The 21872-nt window shown below is 43.8% G+C and overlaps 1 protein-coding gene across 1 annotated transcript in view; it reads left to right on the top strand.

The window, feature by feature from the left end:
* The first annotated feature begins 111 nt into the window (after positions 1-111).
* CWH43 (cell wall biogenesis 43 C-terminal homolog) overlaps positions 112-21872 on the top strand; it is a 59485-nt gene continuing 37724 nt past the window's right edge. The window contains exons 1-7 of the mRNA XM_077757800.1: positions 112-163; positions 1550-1741; positions 6151-6271; positions 6664-6818; positions 9483-9684; positions 14158-14246; positions 18886-19143. Of these exons, the coding sequence (XP_077613926.1) occupies positions 1588-1741; positions 6151-6271; positions 6664-6818; positions 9483-9684; positions 14158-14246; positions 18886-19143 (979 nt within the window). The 5' untranslated portion in view covers positions 112-163; positions 1550-1587. The remainder of the gene's footprint in view (positions 164-1549; positions 1742-6150; positions 6272-6663; positions 6819-9482; positions 9685-14157; positions 14247-18885; positions 19144-21872) is intronic.

The raw sequence follows: 21872 nt of genomic DNA, 5'->3' as shown, positions 1-21872 counted from the left end.
CCGCTCGGGGATGGCACCCAGCTCTCCGCGTGTCGGCCTTGACCCCGCGCGGCTGGTACCGCTCTCAAACCGGCCCCCTCTCCGACCTTTACGTACGTGAGATTCAGTACTGGACCTTACCTTTCACAAGGAAAGGGGTCCCCGTGTCCCCCAGCGGCTTGAGGTGAGCGCACAGGGAGACATCTGCTGCCTCTGTTGGCCCGGCACAGGTGGCCTTGGTGGCGGCGGCACGTTTGGGCATTTGGCGAAAAGCGTCGAACTCGAGTCGCGTGTGCGCACCTCGCAGCTTTGCGAAAACCAAGGACAATTGTTTGACTAAAGTCAGAATTCCCGGACAAATGTTTAGGACAGTGTTATAATCTCGCTGTTCATTATGAAACATTCTTTTTGCTTGGGAGGGGCACTTTTCTAAGAATTTGATTTTCTGGAAGCTGCTTATACTCAGGAGGAACCAACACTCCCCCCCTCCCCTCCCCAAATGTGTAAGTACAGCGGTGTAAAGTGAATTACGTTTAGTAAGTACCCAGGACGTTAGGCATTCTGTGTATTTGATCTCATTTCATGCCAACAACTCGGTGAGGTGGCTCAAAGGACTACTTTGCTGGTTAAGAAAGAGAGCCTGAGAAGTGTACCTCTGGAGAAAGTTACTACACGTGATGGCTAGGTTTGGAGCCAGGCTGCGTGGGTTTCGGTTTACTTTGCCATTTGCTACTTTTTCAACTGTAGGCAATTACTTTCTGAATCTGTTTGTTCTTGTTTGTTTTCACACTTATAAGAGGGGAGTAAGAGTGTCCACTTCATGGGACAGGAGTTGCATGAGGAATAAGAGAGAAGATCTCTGTAAATACGTAGCACAGACGCTGCCACAAACTAAGTGCCTATTCGTTAATTATGACTGTAGAAGATTATATACAGTCAGTAGTTGGCAGAGGTCCAGATCCAGGAATTTAACTGCCCCGTACTGTCTTCTAAGGTTAGGTTTTAAAAACTCTGCTTACAAGAAAATGATTGTTGCCTAAGTAGCCTGCCTTTGGATGTCCGGAGTGGGAGGAAGGGAGGGCTACCTGCTGTTTGTTCCTTTTTTTCTTAGTAATCTCTACATCCAGCCCAGAGATCAGGAGTGGCATGTTCCTCCTGTTGAACCAGCGTGACACCTCTGTCTGCTCCTCTTTTTGATGTTCTTGATACTGCTCTTTATAGAATGGCTGACTTAGGAAAAGAAATTTTATCAGTTAGGGTCTGACAGAAAGTCAAATTCAACCCAGATGGTCCAAATGAAGAGGTTTTAATAAAGGAACAACCTGTGTGGGTGTGAACAAGGTTAAAGGAGTAAACGTGGGGCATAAAGGGGCTCACAACAGCAGGAAGCCATTTTCATCCCGGGACTTTCTCTTCCAGCCCCAGGAAGGGGAGGAATTCTGTACTGGAACTGAGTTAGGGTCAGAATCGTGAGGGGGGTGGTCAGCCAGGGCCCCTACAGTGGAGGGGCAGGGCTACTGTTTGAAACAAAGACACGTTTACACTTTCTCTTTAATGATTTGTTTTCTAGGGTATGTTTCTTGGTCTCTCTGCCATGGCCTGGGACCGATGATCTATTACTTTCCCCTGCAAACTCTAGAACTCACCGGGCTTGAAAGTTTTGGCCTAGTCTTTCTTTCTCCAATATTCCTAACACTTACTCCTTTCTGGAAATTGGCTAAGAAGAAGTGGACGCTAATCCTGTTGCGGATAATAACTATCGGTAAGATTTAGAAGTGTTTCTTTAAGGTTGTGTGTGTGTGTGTGTGTGTGTGTGTGTGTGTTTTCAACCTCACGTGAAAATATGTAGACTCTTCTTTGAATGCTAAATGATTCAATGGGGGAAAAAAGATCCTTCTTTCTCTTACTATTAAAGAGTTTTAGTAGAATTGGAAGACTAGACCAAGAGCCAATGTCTTTGACATTTCTAACTTTTCTGTCAGAACGCAAAAGCCTAAAGATCACTGAAATGAAGAGGGAGAACAGGTCAACTCTTGAATGTTTTGTGTACTTTTTTCCAACTCTGACTGAAAACTCAGAAACCATTAAAAATTGTTGACTGATGAGGCATCTGGGTGGCTCAGTTGATTGAGTGTCTGACTTCGGCTCAGGACATGATCTCACAGTTCGTGAGTTCGAGCCCGTTGTCGGGCTCTGTGCTGACAGCGTGGAGCCTGGAGCTGGCTTAGAGTTCTGTGTCTCCCTCTGTCTGCCCTTTCCCTGCTAACACACACAATCTCTCTCTCTCTCTAAAATAAACAAATATAAACAAAATTTAAAAAATATTGAATGACACTGCATGGTAGTGGGAAAATTATGCATGCTGAACACTATAGTAAGCAGAGTCAAACAACAAATTAGGAAGGTATTTGCAAATTTTTAGCCAAAGGGCTAATTTCACTAACATATGGACTTTTTACAAATCAATAATAAAAAACCAACAACTCAGTTGGTAACAGAGCAAAGGATATGATCAGTTTACTGGGAGACAATGTACTTTTTAACATGTATTTTAAGTTTAAAATGTATAGAACACACACATTTGTGTGCAGCCAGGTACTGGATTGCCAGAGAACAAAGTCGGGTAACACTGTATTGTAAGGGTGAGAAGTAGGTGCTCAGCATTGCTGGGGGGAATGTAAACTGGCACACGGTTGTTCTGCGGAGAATAATTTAGCATCATTTATCAACATTACAAATACGCATATAACCTTTTACTCAGCAATCCCATTTCTAGGAATATACCCCACAGCTATACCTGCGTATGGCTTAAAACGGTAAAACTACAATGTTATTTAATCATTATAGCATACTTATAACAGCAAGATTAGAAATAACCTAAATGCCATTTATATGGGATTGGCTGAATAAATTATGGTTTTGAGACGTGGAACACTATAGAATGCTGTGCAGCTGTATAACAGAATGAGAACATTATGTAAGGAAATGGAATGTTCTTTAAAATGTATTATTAAGTGGAAAAAGGAAGCACTAAACAGTGTGTGCAGAATAGTAACATTTGTGTAAGAAAGTTTAGACGGAAATATATTTAGTTTTTAATTGCACATGCGTTAAATAGCCCTCGAAGCATTAAAAAAAAAAGCTCCGATAGCATTTTAGTTACTTGAAAATGGTTATCTAGACACAGGCATAAAAGGGAAACTTTGCAATACATACCTTTGGTATCTTTCAGATTCTGAATTTGAGTGTGTTATGTTGCCAAACATTAGCAATAAAATTTTTTTTTAATGTTTTATTTATTTCTAGGAGAGAGAGAGAGAGACAGTGTGAGCAGGGGAGGGTCAGAGAGAGAGGGAGTCACAGACTCTGAAACAGGCTCCAGGCTCTGAGCTGGCTGTCAGCACAGAGCCCGACGCGGGGCTCGAACCCACAAACGGTGAGATCATGACCTAAGCGAAAGTCGGACGCTTAACCGACTAAGCCACCCAGGCGCCACAGCAATAAAAATTTTTGAGTGTACACTTACTGTCCCAAGGAACTGAGATTATTAATATAAATAAATATTGAAAGACCTTGAAGCAGTACTGGGAGTAAAAAGTTAGAAGGTGGGTTCATGGGAGAAAAGGTTTAGCAAACAAAAACACCAGACTCCGGTCTGGTTGAACCTGTAGCTGAAAACTCTGGATGTCTGTTATAATGCAGGGCAGTTGGTTTCTCTGGAGTTTTCGAAGCGACATGTATTTCTTCTCTCTGGATACAGTCATTTGACTTTTACCAGAAACAGTGACAAGAATTACCATGAAATTGCCTTCTGCGTTTCTGCGGGCCAGTCCCTGGAGAAGGCAGAGCGAGGTTAGTGCAGTGAGTTCTGTGGACACCCACAAGGGTGTAGGACCCAGCTTCTCAAGGCCTTGGGCTCCAAAAGAACAGTGGTAAAGACCACCGAAAAATGCACCCTTTATGAAGATGCCGCCCAGAGGAATGGAAAGACCTATCAAATGTGGAAAATGTCAGCTCCAGAAATAATAGCAATGAAGCGTTCTACTCTGAGTGGAGGGAATAATAACCAGCTATACTGCCTTGAGCTTTCAGTCCCCTCCTATGAATTATGGTGGCCGGAGTGTTGCAAGTTTCATTTTCTCGTCACACTCCCTCGTTTGCTTTATGGGAATGGCATCAGTGGCACTTCTTTGTTGCCTTTGCTCAGTGCTGCCTGTGCCAGCCTTACCTACAAAGCTATTGGCTGAGAGTTACTGGGGCGGGTTTATTATTATTATTATTATTTAGATCCACTTCTGGCCCAGTAACTTCTGGTGGCTCTAAAGGATGCGATATTAATAAGTTTGAGGTGGGTATGGTATTTGGGATGCTTCCTGTTGTTCCCATTTTTTCTCCTTCCTCTGTGAAGATCCATCAGTTGAGTCGAGGTGGAGTTCAATTTGAGAAAATGGAGTAGGTAGGAAAGTGATGGAGAGGAGAATGAAGAGACCGTTTCGGCCAGATCCTCTTCTGGGTAGCCATTCAGCTCTGCTGATGCTAAACAGAGGCTGATGTAAGCCATGGTTTACCTTAAAACTCCCTTCAGATGCTTCTTAAGGAAATGAAACAACTTTGTCTTTAAAGTCCTAGGTTATCCATATATAACTACAGAGAAGATCTGGGCATTATGTGCTATCACCTCTGGCCCCTCAGATATTTTAGATTGATTATTGTGTACTGAACTATAAATTTAGTTCATATTCCTATTGGTTTAGATTATTTCTTTTTAAAAAAAATTTTTTAATGTTTTTTAAATTTATTTCTGAGAGAGAGAGAGAGAGAGAGAGAGCAAGCACGCAAGCGAGCCCGCAGGGGAGGGTCAGAGGGAGAGGGAGATACAGAATCTGAAACAGGCTCCGGGCTCTGAGCTGGCTGTCAGCACAGAGCCTGACGCAGGGCTCAAACCCACAAACTGTGAGATCATGACCTGAGCCGAAGTCAGACGCTTAACCGACTGAGCCACCCAGGCTCTAGGTGCCCCTAGATTATTTCTTACCTTAAAAGTTTTGATCCACTAGGATGGCTATAGTGAAACAGATAGGTAGTGACGAGTGTTGGCAAGGATGTGGAGAACTAGGAACACTCACACATGGCTGGTAGGAATATAAAATGGTGCAGCTGCTTTCCAAATCAGTTTGGCAGTTCCTCGAAATGTTAAACAGAGCTCTCACCTGACCTAACAACTCCACTCCTTGGTATATATCTGAGAAGAACGAAAACCCATCTTCACATAAGACCTTGTACACAAATGCTTATAGCAGCATTATTCTTTAAAATTAAAAAAAAAGTCTTTGTTTATTTTTGAAAGAGAGAAAGAGACAGAGTGCGAGCAGGGGAGGGGCAGAAAGAGGGAAACAGACTCTGAAGCAGGCTCCAGGCTCTGAGCTGTCAGCACAGAGCCTGACATGGGGTTCAAACTCACGAACTGTGAGACCATGACCTGAGCTGAAGTCGGACACAAACCGTGAGACCATGACCTGAGCTGAAGTCAGACACTTACCCACCTGAGCCACCCAGGCTCCCCAGCAGCATTATTCTTAATAGCCAAAAAATGGAAACAACCCAAATGCCCATCACTGATGAATGAATGAAATGTAGTCTATCCATGCAGTGGAATATGATTCAGCCATAAAAAGGAACGAAGTACTCATACAAGCTATATTATGGATAAGCCTTGAAAACATTCTGATAAGTTGAAGAAGCCAGTTACAGAAGGCTACATATTACAGAAGTCTACTGATATCAGATGCCCAGATGGGAAAAATCCATACAGACCGGAAGTAGATTAGTGATTGCCAGGGGCTAGGGCAGTGGAGAGGATGAAAAGGGAGTGACTGCTGATGGGTATAGATTTCTTTTTCAGGTGGTGAGAATATTCTGGAATTAGTGATAATAAACGCACAACTTTGTAAATATATTAGAAGCCATTGAATTGTACACTTTGACACAGTGAATTTTTATGTTATGAATGACATCACAAAAAATTTTTAAAGATTGATACACACAAGTCTATATTAACTTTATCTTCCTGAGTGTAATGATGGTATCAGATGTAACATTTATCGAATGCAGATCATTGTGTTCCAATGCATGATTGCCAGAAATGTTTAGCTCTCCTTAATTTGTTTGTAGGCAGCATAGCCTCCTTCCAGGCTCCAAATGCCAGGGTTCGGCTCGTGGTCCTTGCCCTTGGGGTGTCTTCCTCGCTGATAGTGCAAGCTGTGACATGGTGGACAGGAAGTGGCTTGCAAAGGTACGGTATCTTATCCAGAGACAAAGGTTTGTATCTTATACCTGTAGACAGACAAGTGTGATTACTCATCAAAGGGAAAGTTGGAACCAGGATTTCAAGTGATAATATTTACTTTGCATACAGCTTGTAGAAGTCTCATTTTTTGTCCCTTTTCACAAAATCAGAATGTGAATACTTGGCATCAGTCTCCACAATGTTTTGAGAATTAAGGAATTGTAACAAGTTGCCTGGGTAACAGACTTGATAAAGACTAAAGATTAAGGCATGTTCATTATTGCAAATTACCACCAGGGCTGTTTTATAGACCCATTCTATGAAACTATGAAATTCACTGTGAATATACTACATTGAAACCACGTAAAAAGTGATGAAAAATACTTCTGTACTTACAGGTACCTCAGAATCTGGGGATTCATTTTAGGACAGATTCTTCTTCTTGTTCTCCGCATATGGTACACTTCACTAAATCCAATCTGGACTTATGAGATGTCCAATAGAGTGATACTGACATTAAGTACCATAGCCACACTTGATCGCATTTACTCAGGTAAGCGTACGCCCAATTTATTGAGGGATCTGCTCCCTTGCGTAGTTTACCTATCTGAATGGAACACATCTCAAAAACATAAAAGTCTGTTTGCACTATGTCTCTATTTCCATTTTTTACTCCCTCTGAAATAGTAACCAGCACAGCCAGTGGATTATTACCTAAGCAGAAGGCACCTTTTCCTTGTCAGAACAGAGGATGAAAAGGGGCGCCTGGGTGGCTTAGTCGGTTAAGCGTCCGACTTTCGCTTAGGTCATGATCTCGCGGTTCGTGGGTTTGAGCCCCGCGTCGGGCTCTGTGCTGACTGCCAGCTCAGAGCCTGGAGCCTGTTTCAGTCTGTGACTCCCTCTCTCTCTTACCCTCCCCTGCTCACGCTGTCTCTCTCTCTCTCTCTCCTAGAAATAAATAAAACATAAAAAAAAAAAAAAAAGAACAGAGGATGAAAAGGAAAAGCCATTTCTGGCTTCTGTCAGTGTGGAGTGGGAGAGTAGACCAGGCTTCAGACTCCCAGCTGGCTTTCTGTTTGTCTTTCTTCCCCTTCCCTCCGGACGGGGCTGAGCCTCATCTCTCGACCCCAGGATGTCGCTAACACTATGAGAAGTTATTCGTAAGCAAGGGCTCTGGGAACTGTCTGGGTTTTTGTTTGTTTTTTTGTTTCTTTTTTTTCTTTTCTGGGACTCTGAAGATATTTAAGCTCCAAGTCTGAAGGTTGAAAAAGAAGGAAATCTTGCATTTTTATGCCACCTTTCAAATCACCTCTCTCTCTTTGGAACTGACTTTCTCAGAGACATACACGTACCCAACTTGGATATTTACTCCATATGCTAACTTGAGATCCTTCTGAAAAGAAGGAACAAGTGTTACTAGATTCTGGTTAACTTGCACCTGCCTTTTTGTGTGAGTCTCAGTGAGTCACTGTTCTTTTGTCAATACAAGGAGAAATCTCACAGATTAATGGAAGGTTAGAGGGTTTTGGCTCAGCATGAACAAAGTGCTTGTATAATCCCCCTTACGCCCTGATTTTGGCATGACACAGGGACAGTGAGAACAAGGGAACATCATCCAAGGAGATCGGTCGAGTGACATTACTATTAGTTTGAACATTTAGAACTGAGTCTGGTGCCCTAATATGTGCTTTATGTTTTATAAAACACTAACACTGAAAGGTGGAAACGCAGGCAGCAAGTTTCACAGGTACAGCCTGATAAGGATCTGAACTTCAGGGTATCATTTACATTTCCTGACTTGAGTTTTCTTCTTTCTCGCCTCTGTTTTAATTTTATGTGACCCAGTTGCTGGTCCCTTCCTGTTTTTGCCCTGCAAAACCCCGGACTCCTCACCAGTTTCCCCAGGTCACACCAGGCGTTTTTGTAGTTTCAGCGAAGATTTGCCGGGTCCTGGGCAAGGGGTCCCCCACCATCCTACACAGCAGTGGTACTCCGCAAATCCAGTCTAGGTCTCTTTCTTCCTAACCCAACGACAGCTCGGTCTCTGGGCCCTGGCCTCCTTTGTCGTCACCACCCTCCCCCTCATCTGGGGCTCACATCTCTGCTCCTCTCTCTCTGACTCCTTTATTGACTGATTGGCTTTCTTCCTTCTCTGAAATCCAGCTACCAGCCCTGCAGGCAGACCTGGGAGGCTTTCTTCTCTCCTGTAGAGAGCTTGCCAGTAGCAGTAGCGCTGTCTGTTTTTAGAGACATTCCCCTGCCCACATTTTTCTCCAGTTGATACGTTTTTGTCTGCAGAAGTCACTGATGCAATGAAATGAGACCTCCTGGTGAAACAGCCCCAGGAAGGAAGGAAGGTATATAGTTAGATACACCTAAGCTCTCTTTACCAGCTGTATGACCTTGGGCAAGTTACTTGTTCTCTCTGGGCCTCAGTTTTTGGCTCTGTCAAATGGGTCTAATAACAGAGTTTACCTCATAAAGTTGTTGCAAGGATTAAGTGAGTTCCTATCAAAAGCTAGGAAGAGACCGGAAACTCAGGAACTGCTCCGTCAGCGTACGACTGTTACCCTGGGTGCACAGTGGGCAGACGAGGGCCCTGTTGGGGGTGGGGTCAAGGTGGGGACATGGCCTGGTGGCCTGGATGTGTTCCACTCAAGTTGGGCTGCCTCTGTTCCCTGAAGATACCAGTCACTTTTCCTGTCTATATTTTTGCTCATACCATTAACTTCACATGAGGTAAATAACTTGCTGCACTTTCCCTTGTGAGATCCCAGAATGCTTGGTTCTCCTCAAAGCATTCCCTTTTATTTGTTTGTTTGTTTGTTTCTGAGAGAGAGACAGCGTGAGCAGGGGAGGGTCAGAGAGAGAGGGAGACACAGAATCCGAAACAGGCTCCAGGCTCTGAGCTGGCTGTCAGCACAGCCCAATGCGGGGCTGGAACCCACGAACTGTGAGATCGTGACGTGAGCCGAAGTCGTACGCCCAACCAACTGAGCCCCCCAGGTGCCCCTTCTCAAAGCATTCCTGATCTACCTGAAGTCATGCCTCACACCGGCTAGCTCTCAGCATGTTCTGCTCTGTGTTACAGTTTCATGTCTCATCTTCTCTTCTAAAATAAGCTCCTTGAAGCCACGGACCATTTCTTGCTTGCTATGATCTGAGAAATAGAGGGTGCATTTTCATGTAATTGACCGTTTCCCGTTTCGCATCCTAGATGGTGACTGCAGTAAGCCTGAGGGGCAGAAGACCGGAGCAACGGCCACGGGCGTGGCCTCCAGACCCACGTGGTGCCTGGCAGGGGCTGCCTTTGGCAGTCTGGTGTTCCTCACCCACTGGGTTTTTGGAGAGGTCTCGCTTGTGTCCAGATGGGCTGTGAGTGGGCACCCCCATCCAGGGCCAGATCCTAACCCATTTGGGTGAGTTTCGGTTTGGAAGCAGTCAAGAAATTGGCTATTAAAGTTGAAGGAAGAAGTACTTCTTTGGTTGAGGCACCAGCTCTGTGCCGGCCGGATATTTCATATGCCACTTCCCCTAGAGAGCAGAAACGTTGCATGGCATTGATGCGTCCTGGGGAAATGGAGCCAGAAGGGTATTTGCCCCGGTGCTGGAGGAGTGCTAGGAAGCAGGAGATGGAGGCTTGTGCTAAGGACTGGGCACGGCTTCGTAGGAGCCTCTGGGAGCTCCTGCCTGGGCGCTCTGAGCACTCCCCACATGGACGAGCATTCTCGGGGCGGAGAAGACATGGCCTTGGCATTTCCTCCACACCCCTCCTGACAGTTATGGGCGCCTGATGGGACGAGGCCACGGTGCCCTGATGAGAGAGGACAGGTTGACAGCCTGGGCATCGTTCTCTCTTCTCTGCAGGAGGGAAGCCCAGAGAGATCTCTGTCTCCTCTGATTCTCTGGGACTTGCTCCAACTGTGGGGCCCCCGGGAAGTCAGCAGTCTTGAGTTTAAGTGTTGGAACCAACTTGTGCTTGGTCCTCATTGACTCTCTCTCTCCTCTTCGGGACACCTTGGTTCTCCCACGTTCAGGCCCAGCCTTTCATGTAAAAAGATTGGAGGAACCTTTAAAACATCTGTCTCAGATAACTGTTTGCTCCTAAAGTGTGGAGATTCCCACATTTGGCAACTGCCTGTTGGACTCTTCCCCAGCAGACTTGAGAGCACACCCCCAGGTGCCTCAAAGTCAGGGTGTCCAGGTCTGCACTCGGGAGTTCCCAGTCCCCAAACATGTTCTTCTTCGCCCATGCCTGGCTTCATCCCTCCAAGCTGTACTTCATCCGAGCCAGAATCCAGGAGTCATCCTATGACCATGGCTTTCTCATTTTCTGTGTCTATTTGGCATTAAGTCTAGTGAGTTCTACGACTTCTCTCAGATCTGTCCCTTCCCCTGCGATGCCCACCCTGTCTGCCTCAGTGGAGTCCTCACCATCTTTCATCTAGGCTTCATGTCTTGCCTCTTTATGGTTTNCTACAAAAATGCATTTCTCTCTCTATGGCTTAGAACCTTTGAGTATTTTTTTACATACAAGGTCATGTGAGACAGGATCTGCTCCCCGACCCCTCTTACTTTTACAAACACTTCCTCCCTTATCCCCGTCCTTCATCCAGGCTGAAATCACTTTGAGTTCCCTAGAAGTGCTGGACTGTTCCAGACGTTCATCTGCAAGGCTGCGCTCTTCCCTCTGTCTGGGCTGCCTTCTCTGCCTCAGCGTCCTGGCAGGCTCTTACTCACCCTTCCAAACCCAGCTCAAGCATCTCGTCTGCAAAGTCTTCTCTGATTATCCCAAGGGTTCCTTTATGCCACATCCTGTTAGACCTCCCTTTCCAAAGGAGAATCACTGAGAACAACAAAAGGAGTTGGTTATTCAGGTTTATTTTAGTCCGGGCCGGACGGCCCCTCCTGAGCACCTGAAATGTCCTCGGAAGAGAGCCCCGCCGTAGCTCAGGGTTTATATAGGGAGAGGGGCGAAGTCAGTGTACAGAAGCGAGAATTTTGCGGTTGGAGGTGGGGGTTGCTTAACAGCTGCTTGAAGAACATGTTTGAACATTCTAATCACAATGTTCATCAAAGATCTCAGGGACCATCTGGAGCCAGGAGGAGCTGGGTTGCTCAACCCCCGACCTTTTACCAGAATAGAGTTTGAAATCAAACAATGGTTGGTATTTCCTCATTTGCAAGCCCCTCTCCTTTTGGCCCAAGGGAGTTTTATAATACTACCTCGAAGCCCACCCCTACCCTTTCTATCTCTTATTATTATTCTGTATTACAGTTTTTAAAAACATTATGATCATTTCAGGTCTTCCTCTCAAGCCAATAAGCCCCTCGAGGGCAGGGAATGGGAAAAAGAACTAATATTTATGACTTAACTCTGTCAGGCACAGAGCTAGGAAGTTTATGTATGTTACCTTATTCACAGTTTCTATCTTTTGATCCTGGATGCCTTCGCATATTTGGGAGGAAGCGAAGGAAGGAAGAAAGGCACAAAGGAAGAAAAAGGAAGGGAAGGGATTTATTCCCATGTATTAAAGCTTTGTTTCAAAAGTTCCCTATAACAAGAGGCATCAGTTACATGGAAGAGAAAAAGGAGGATTGGGCCAGGACTCAGGCCAGGCTTCAGGGCTGGAGTCCTGGTCGGCCAACAGTAACTCGTCATTCAACTGTGGATGAGTCACGTTGTGTCCCTGGCTTTGTTCTTTTCCCTTGTGAAATGAGGGGCTTTTTTTGGTAGAAATTTTATAATTCTGTCTGTTGGAGGGAGACACTGAAGATGGAGATGCAGCTCATGAGACCAGCATTTCCCAAACTGTGTTCTGTGGAACACTGGTGTCTTGAGATGTTAATAGGTACTCTGAGAGAAAGAGAAAGAGACTCCTAAATCGTATAGGTTTAGCAAATGCTGCATTTCATATTCCTTTCTTTGTGATTCACAGTGTACATTAGCATATGAAAGACTCCCGGGGGTTCTCAACCTTATCTGCAAGTAGAATTCCCGGGCACCTGGGTGGCTCAGTTGGTTAAACATCTGACTCTCAACTTTGGCTCAGGTCATGATTTTACCTTGTGAGATGGGGTCCCACGTAGGGCTCCTCGGGCTCTGCTGAATGTGGAGCCTGCTTAAGACTCTCTCCCTGTCTCTCTCCCCCAGCTTGTGCATGCTCTCTTTCTCTCTCAAAAAAAAAGTAGATTCCTTTTTTAGAACACCTATTAACGTCTAATGAAATTAGTGTTTCTCAGGCCTGCTTGAGAAATGTTGCATTAGACTTTCATCAGTCATGACCATCATAGTAGGAATTGCTTTCTAAAATCCATTAGAGATTGCATCCCACGTAACTGTTGATGGGGTAGAAAGGTGAAGGATGGGAGAAGGGTGAGGGAGAGGCCCAGAGCTTGCCGAGGGGACTTTGGGAAGCTGAAGGATCAGTGCGGATGGTAGACCCACGGAGAATGAGGGAGCGAGGTAAACTGTGTCTTCATCACATTTCCAGTTTCCCATCAGCCCACCCCAGTGCTCCTGACCTTGGGATCCTTATCTCTAGTGCTTTCTGCCTTCTGACACCCTGAATTATTTATTAATTGTGCTTACTGTCTGTTCCTCCCTCACTGAAGTGGGAGCCCTCTGGAGGAAAGGAATCTTTGTTCACACCTGTATCCTAAGCCCCTAAAACACAGCCTGGCACATAGTAGGTCCTCATAAACATTTGTTGTTGAATTTGGGATAGAAAAAAGATCAACAGTGACCTCCGTGGCTTTTTTTCATATCTGGTCTTCTGTAGACCCCGGCCGATCCTTAACCTTGGAGGTGGGCGTGGGCAGGATAGTAGCGGACAGCCTCACTCCAGAGCCAGATGGTCTTTTTTGGGTTCTGAGTCTCGGCAGGGCTGCTGTGTATGACCTCAGGCAGGTTATTTAAGTGCTCTTTCCTCCTGTGTCTGCTTCTGCAAAATGGGGATAATAAGAGCATTTGCCTTAGAGCCTTGGGAAGATTAAGAGCTAATAATATGTAAAAGTCTTAAAACAGTACACAGGAGATACTGCTGTGTTTTTTAGCTTAATTTATATTGTAGCTATTTAATTAAATGCCACGTGGTAGCTATTATTGCTTCTGGGTTTCCCCCCTAAAGTTGTGTTAAAATTTTTTATTTCTCCTTGTATAAGTTTTTGCCAGAGTAGCAAAAGAATGAAGTAGTTTGTGGTTGCTTTAAAACGCACACAACTATCTATTTATCCAATTGACAGCAGACTTGGAAAGAACCAGATTGTACTGAGGCAGAGGAAAGAAAAAGAGGCAAACTAAATAGAAACTATTCCCAATGACTTTTTCTCTTTGTCTTCGGCAGAGTTGTTTAAAATGTCACGAGGCCAATATGGACTATAATTTAATAGTCTGACAATGCTCAATCGCTGTGTTTCCATTGACCACGAAAGACCAAAGATACCATTTATTTCAAGTCTGAGTTGCTTTTACTTCAATGTTCTTTTTTAAAAAATTTTTAATGTGTGTTTATTTTTGAGAGAGAGAGCACGTGTGCTCAAGTGCATGAGCGGGGGAGGGGCAGAGAGCGAGGGAGACACAGAATCTGAAGCAGGCTCCAGGCTCTGAGCTGTCAGCACAGAATCCCAGCTTAGAGCTCAAACTCCTGAATGGTGAGATCATGACCTAGGCTGAGATCAGACACTTAACTGACTGAGCCACCCAGGTGCCCCTCAGTGTTCTAAATGGATTTAATAGTGGTTTTCAATGAGCTCTCATTATCTCGTTGGGTTTTTTTCACACTCCTGTTATCTCTTGGGTATACCTAGAAGTAGGAGATGTACTTGTTTCATATTTGGAGCAATGAAATATTAATGATGGCAGGTGTCCTAAGCATATTGTTTTCTTACAGAGGTGCAGTTCTGCTGAGCTTGGCGAGTGGATTGATGCTCTCAGCTTGTTCATGGTTTCCTGGTACCAGTTTACTCTGGTGGGTTACAGGTACGTGAGTTTACCTGTACGTGTGCCCGGCATTCCACTCAGCTGACAGTTTACTTCCTCCTCCGTCATTATCTCTCTCCTCCTGTAGCTGACATACTGCTGCCTGACGGTGCTCACGTACTCTCCCCCATCTCCCAAACAAGGTATGTGTGTCAGTAACAGGTTGTTTTTTTTTTTTTAAAGTTTATTTATTTATGTTGAGAGAGAGGCAGGGAGAGAACAAGCAGGCTCCGCGCTGTGAGCACAGAGCCCGTCTCAGGGCTTGAATTCGAGAACTGTGAGATTATGACCTGAGCCCAAATCAAGAGTCAGAGGTTTAACTGACTGAGCCACCCAGGCGCCCCTGTTTCTATTGCAGATCTGAGGAGATGGAGTCAGCCGTTAGCACAATGCCAGACCCCTGCCCTCCCCAAGATTCCCTGCTGCCCTGGTTTTCAGGAATGCCCGCCTGAGCTCCTCACCCTTCCACTTAGCTTTGGGGCCCACCTTTGCTTATTCAAAGGCTGGGACCCTCTCCCCCCAGGCCACACCCATTAAGATTACAGAATATTGGGGCGCCTGGGTGGCTTAGTCGGTTAAGTGTCCGACTTTCGCTTAGGTCATGATCTCGCGGTTCGTGGGTTCGAGCCCCGCGTCGGGCTCTGTGCTGACTGCCAGCTCAGAGCCTGGAGCCTGTTTCAGTCTGTGACTCCCTCTCTCTCTGACCCTCCCCTGCTCACGCTGTCTCTCTCTCTCTCCTAGAAATAAATAAAACTTAAAAAAGAATTAAAAAAAAAAAAGATTACAGAATATTGATGGAAGCCATCATATTTTAGGAGCAACTACTTATTTTTATGACTCTGACTATTTTATTACTATGACTGAATTTTGTCACTCTTCTCCCTTCCCCTTAAAAGGCAGAAAATGGTTCGAGTCCATTTTGGTGTTAAATAAACTCTGTACCCAGTAACAGAGCAGTGTATTTGGTCTCGGTGAGGAGAGATGCGCTCTTACATATTCATTAACCAGATGATTCAGAGTGTTGCGCTGGATACCCTGTGTGGGTTCAGAACTGTGGATTGGTAATAGAAACTGTGGCTTGACTAATGTAACAAGTAAATTTCTTCCCACCCTAAGTGCTACACTCTTGGATGGAGACATACGTGTAATTCAGTTTTTTAAACTATATTTTAATGTTTATTTATTCTTGAGAGAGAGACAGAGGCAGAGATAGAGCATGAACAGGGAAGGGGCAGAGAGCGAGGGAGACACAGAATCTAAAGCAGGTTCCAGGCTCCTGAGTTGTCAGCACAGAGTCTGATGCGGGGCTCGAACCCATAAACTGTGAGATTATGACCCGAGCTGCAGTCAGATGCTTAACCAACTAAGCCACCTAGGCACCCTGACATGTGTAAAATTTGAATAGATGGCTCATTTAATGAGGTTAACCAGGTCCCGGTCCTTCTGGAGTGGTGTGAGCAAACTGTTGTAGTTGCATTGGGCCCTTTTTACTTGCACATGTGTTTTCTGGGAGGCATTGTACATGGGGTCTGTGGAAGTTGGTCTGAATAGATTTTTTTTATTTTTAAAAAAATGTTTATTTATTTGAGAGAGCGTGAGTGGGGGAGGAGCAGAGACAGAAGGAGACACAGAATCCGAAGCAGACTCCAGCCTCTGAGCTGTCAATGCAGATCCTGATGCAGGGTCTGAACTCATGAACCATGAGATCATGACCTGAGCTGAAGTCGGACGCTTAACTGACTGAGCCACCCAGGTGCCCCAGTATGAATAGAGTTTAAGAGTAAACTTTCTTCTCATTAGAGAGATGCCTCATGAGATTCCTCAAGAAAAGGGACAGATACTTTGGTAAATGCTGAGTTTGCAGTGAGTATATATATATATATATATATAGCTTCTTAATCTCCATGCAGTTAGGGAAAGGAACATGAAATACATTGGATTGGAAGTCTGTTCAGCACTGATATCATCCCTTTTCTCATGGAATATAAAGAAAATGCTTACTGGGCAGGTAATTGGCAGCTTCATTTTAAACATGGTCCCCAGAATTTTAAACTGAGGTCCCCAGAAACATACACTGTTAGTTAAAAGACAGAAAAACTGTGAACCTATAGTGTTATGCTTATTTTTATTTCCCCAGATAAGTAGAGTTAAACCTAATCTAGTTTTGCTGTCTCTCTGAAGTATTAAATAGTAGTTTAGAAGACCCCAGGGGCAAGCAGATTTGAAGCTTCTAATGGGCTTTAAATCTTGGTGGCAATTAAATTATTAAAATCAAAGTTCTATTAAAAGAAAAAACAGATGTGCTAAACGTATTGATAGGACCCCTGTGTACTTTACAGTGTTCCTATAATTTTATTGTATTAAAAATTTGATCCATTGAAAACTAATATGTTAGTTATTATAAATGTTACTGGAATATTCAATTACTATTAATTTGCCTTGGTGTTGGGGTGCCTGGATGGCTCAATTGGGTAAGCATCCAACTTGATTTTGGCTCAGGACATGATCTCACAGTTCTTGAGTTTGAACCCTGACTTGAGCTCCAGTCTGACAGCGTGGAGCTGGCTTGGAATTCTCTCTCTCTCTCTCTCTCTCTCTCTCTCTCTCTCTGTCCCTCCTCTGCCAGTGAGCACACGTACTCTCTCCTTCTTAAAATAAATAAATTTATAAAAAAAAATTAAAAAGGGATGGAAATACACAAATAGTTCTTATTATGCATGGGACTATCTCTGGAAGTATGTGGAATGATGCTAACATTGGTTGCCTTTACTAAGGGGAACTAGTGGGTGACAGGGGTTAGAGGGACTCCTTTATACCTTTTTGGGTTTTGAACTTATAACCTATTTAAAAATATCAGTTTATTGGATTTAAAAATACATAGCCTATTTAAAACAAATTAAAAATTAAAGCAGTAATAGTCAAGAGAATTTGAAAAGATGTTTTCTGTCTCTCCAATTAATTCTTTGTAGTAATACAGAAACAACAAAGTCATTCTAATGTCTTTCATTAGGAATATCAGCTCAGGAATCATTCTAAAAAACAGACTTTCTAAGCTGGTAAATAGGAAAAAGTCACTCTCACTAATAATCAGAAAAGTGAAACTCAGAATGTGATATTGTTTTCATCATTAATTTGGCAAAGCTTTTCAGACAGAAATAATTCTGGCAGGGTTTAAAAGGTGAGACTTCTGACAAGTCATTTTTTTAAAGTTTATGTATTATTTACTTAGAGAAGAGAGGGAGAGAGAGAAACCCAAGCAGGTTCCATACTGTTAGTGCAAAGCCTGATTCAGGACTTGAACTCACGAACCGTGAGATCATGACCTGAATGAAAACCAAGAGTCAGATGCTCAACTAACTGAGCCTTCCATGTGCCCCAGAAAGTTTTTCTTAACCTTTCACAAAGGCAGTTGCTCATAATTAATGATTCTTTAAAATACTTTTGCCTCCTGACACAGTATTTGTACTTTAAAAAAAATTTTTTTAATGTTTATTTATTTTTGAGAGAGACAGAGTGTGAATGTGGAGGGGCAGAGAGAGACACACACACAGAATCCAAAGCAGGCTCCAGGCTCTGAGCTGTCAGCACAGCTTGAAGCCAGGGTGGGGAGGATGGGCAGTTATGTGGCTTTGCGCCGGCTGCAAGTAGAGCTTCCTGATGGATGGGCACCACGGAGCACTGAGAGGCTGGCTGGCGCCACTTGCTGCTCCTCGCTCTGTTGCTGCAGTTCTGGCTCCAGCAGCAAGGAGCTTGGGAGTCCTCCTGGTCACACTTGTACAATAATGACTGACTTGTCTGTATTCTGTAGAAAGGTGTTATACGGATGGCTTGGAAATGGGATGCCATAAGACCCTCATGTGCTTTCTCAGCACAGACTTCCCAGGAATTGGGAGAATTATACTCTCAGGTTTAGCTCGGCAAACTAACAAACATTGACTGAGTGCCTGCTGTGGACTGGACAGGTGGCGTAGACCTCACTGCCTACCAGGCTATTGGGTCACGGATGAACTGACTGCAGCATTGCTAAAGCAGAGAGCCCGCCAGTCCTCCTTCAGTCAAATCTTTGGGGGCTGTGAGCTTGGGAAAGCCAACTTCCACATTGTAGGACAGGGGGCAGCATTTAAGTGGATGGCAAGTCCTTGAGAAAATTCCTTAACAAAAATGTTCTAGAAACCAGGCTGACTCTACATGTTTTCTAATGTCCTGGATCTGGCTGGTTACATTAATGGATGTATTTTTGGTATCACAGAAATATCACTGTTTTAAAAGTTTTTTTTTTTTTTTTTTTTTTATATTAGGGTCTTAACACAAATAACCTAAAAATGCCTCTTCACGCCCCCTGTCCTTCTGGAAGAAATAGCGCTGAGATTTACTGGATTCACACTCTGCCTCCAATTGTGCAAGTAACTAGCCATGTGACCTTGAGCAAATCGCTAGACCTTGCTAGTCCTGTTTCTCATCAGTCTGGAGATTGATCAGGATGCCCTGGAGATCCCTTCTGGCTCTGAATAGCCAGCTATAGATTGGTCATCCTATGTGCCCATCATTCCTTTTTGTTTGTTTTTTTTTTTTAGAAAATGGGAGAGACTATTCTGCTCTCCGGTCTGATTCTTTTTCTTTCTCTCTCTGTCACAAACAGGAGCAGCTTCAGCTGCCGGCCTCCTTTACCTCCCCACGTGGGCAGCTGCCATTTCTGGCTGTGTGCTCGCTCTCTTCACAGCGTCCATGTGGCCTCAAGTGCTTGGACATCTTATTAGCTCAGGGTCAGGCCCTGGGAAAGCCATGACCATTGCCATGCTATTTTATCTCCTGGAGGTATTCTTCTGTGCGTGGTGCACGGCTTTCAAATTTGTCCCCGGAGGTGTCTACGCTAGAGAAAGATCTGATTTGCTTTTGGGTGAGTATATTTGAAAGGTCTGGATTAAAGTAACTACTTGAAAATACCCGTCAGGCTGACTAGGATTTAGCACTCTACATGACTGGTGGAAATAAATAGGATGATCGTGCCTTTTTTTTTATTATTATTAAAATAGACTCTTGAGAAAAATAAAACAACTGGAGCAATGTCTAAATTATTACTCAAAAGATTTCCTAATTCATCAGTGAGTTTCAGTAATATTCATCACTGCAAAGGCCTTTTAGGTAAATTAGTTGTAAAAAAACAAATAGACAAACCCAAGTTTAATCCATAGTAGAGTATAAAGAGGTACCGTGTAACAGTTGTGTTCCATGATAGGCCAGGAAAAAGTATGATTGTGGTGCTCATGTTGCTCGTAAATATATATATAAAGGAATTGTGATTTTTCTCATTCCCCCAAGTCTTCTCTGATTTTCATTTATCATATTTTTACTGATAAGATACATTTTGTATATATGAATTTTGGTCTAAATGATAAATTCTCAAATCATAGGATAAATATTTTCCATGCACCAAAAATAAAATTTCATAGACTTAGCTCAGTTGAACATTTCAAAAGTTGCCTTCTGACAATGGTGAAATTACTCACGTGTACAGGCATATACAAATCAAATGTTGCCTATCATTTTACTTTAGGTAAAACATGTCGCATGCTTCAGGATAAAAATTGTGAAAAATTGAGGATTCGGTAAGGGATTCAGTTCTTTTTTTGTCCACGAATGCATTTTCCTATTTGTTCGTTCATTCATTAAAAAAATATTGGGTGCCTGTATGTTCCAGACCCAGTGTCAGTTGTTGGAGATGTAAGAAACGTAGGGCCCTTGCCCATCTGGTACTTCAGTGTAGTGGGGGAAGCACCATACACAAAAGTAGTCAAAGCCTTGCAGAATTACAGTTGGGGTGAGGGCTGCACAGCAGTCTAGACTCCTACCTTACTTCCCCCTGTGCCCTCATTCTTTTTCTGAGAACTGTAGATTTTCACATAAATTTTCTACTCCCTGAGCCAGACATCTATCAAGACAGGCTGACTTGTGCTGGAGTCCAGCTCCGGCCAAGTCCAGGGGTCCCTGAAGGATGGACAGTGTCGGTGAGGGAGGAAGTGAGAGAGCCCCGAGATTCTTTCTGATCACCAGGCAGGCATCTCTGTCCTGTCGGTTTTGTGGTCTTTATTTATAGGGCAAATATTAACATGGCATCAGAAAATGGAATTTTTACAATGGATAGTTCTCTGTGATAAGATGTTTTTGGAAAATGCATAGAAACATATTTTACAGAAGTATTCTTGCTGAACTGCCCCAATTATAGTGAGGTTGAGTAACCAAGAGAATAATAGGGTGTTCACATTTTAATAAGTCACTAAGATTAAGTCATAGGTTTGTAGATAGTCTTCTCCATCCTCATCACAGCTGCCAGTGTAAGGCAAGGTAGAATGTAGGCCTTTGGGAAGGGACTGCTATACATCACAGTTAGCAAAGGTATATGTGGTAACTGATGTTCTGCTTTTATCTATTCTNGCTCCAGGCTCTGTGCTGGCAGTCAGCACAGAGCCCGACGCAGGGCTCGAACCCACGAACCGCGAGATCATGACCTAGGCGAAAGTCGGACGCATAACCGACTAAGCCACCCAGGTGCCCCTAGTTTTATGATTTCTTGAATAGCTAGGGCTAGAGAGACATTTTTGGTTAGTTGATTTACATGTTGAGCTGTATGAACATCTTGGACTAACATGATGGTAGAAACAGGATTGTACACGTAAAGGTCAGTCTTTTATGAGTAAGGGTCATTAGCCTGTTCATAGCTCAAGGGAAAGTATGGAGGGAAACAGGATCTGCTGGAGACACGATGTCTGTTCCCATAATCAAAAGAAGTTCCCACAGTAAGTTCCTTCACAAGGTGCAGTCATCATACCAGGGCCAGAATAAGGGGACAAGTCACTCCCTTTGATCAACAAGATACCTTGGGGGGCGGTGCTGAAGCAGAAATAATTGAGTAGGGGTGGATATCGGTCGTCATTCAATTGGCAAGTGACCGTGCAAACTTGCTTTAACCTCACCAGGAGATTTCTCGACTAGTGGGCTCAGAATGGCTCCCAACAGACTTGGAAGGCATATTTTTTAGAATTATATGAAATACTTTGAAACAACAGAGAGTTTGCTCTTTCTGGTAAACACCCCTGCCCTCATCCAGTTGGACACACATATTGCTGCATTTCCTCTGCAGGAATCCTGGCTTTGCAAACTTATATTTCTTCTGGTTTCTTTCAGGTGTGCGTGCTCTGTCCTGCTCTATCTCCTTGTCCGCTGCCCTGCTTTTTTCTCACGCCAGCTTGCTTAGGGGTCTGCCCTGTGGAGAGAACGAACAACAGTACGAGCCGTAAGAGCCATTCTAAGCATACGTTTATTTCTTCAGAACGTTACAAAGGTGTGCTTCTGAGTGCTTGCGACCCCCAAAACTGCAGACACTGCTTTTTTACAGCTGCATATGACCAAACTTTTTTTTTAAAAGTAAGACTGACATACTGATAAGGCCACAAAAACTAAGGAGAGTTGGTAATGCTCAGCATACCCTTTAATACAATTGAAAAGAATCTGTATTAAATCAGAAACTAGTCATAAACTTAGTGTCAAGGTTACTCTAGCTCTTTCCTGAAAATTGCATATAATTTTTTTTTTTTGCTAGCCTTCCATCTAAGCTTAACTTCAACTTGA

Source organism: Crocuta crocuta, unplaced genomic scaffold, assembly GCF_008692635.1.
Source record: "Crocuta crocuta isolate KB4526 unplaced genomic scaffold, BGI_CrCroc_1.0 scaffold282, whole genome shotgun sequence".
NCBI lineage: Eukaryota > Metazoa > Chordata > Mammalia > Carnivora > Hyaenidae > Crocuta > Crocuta crocuta.
Note: the sequence above shows the minus strand (reverse complement) of the source record. Positions and strands in the feature narration are given on the sequence as shown.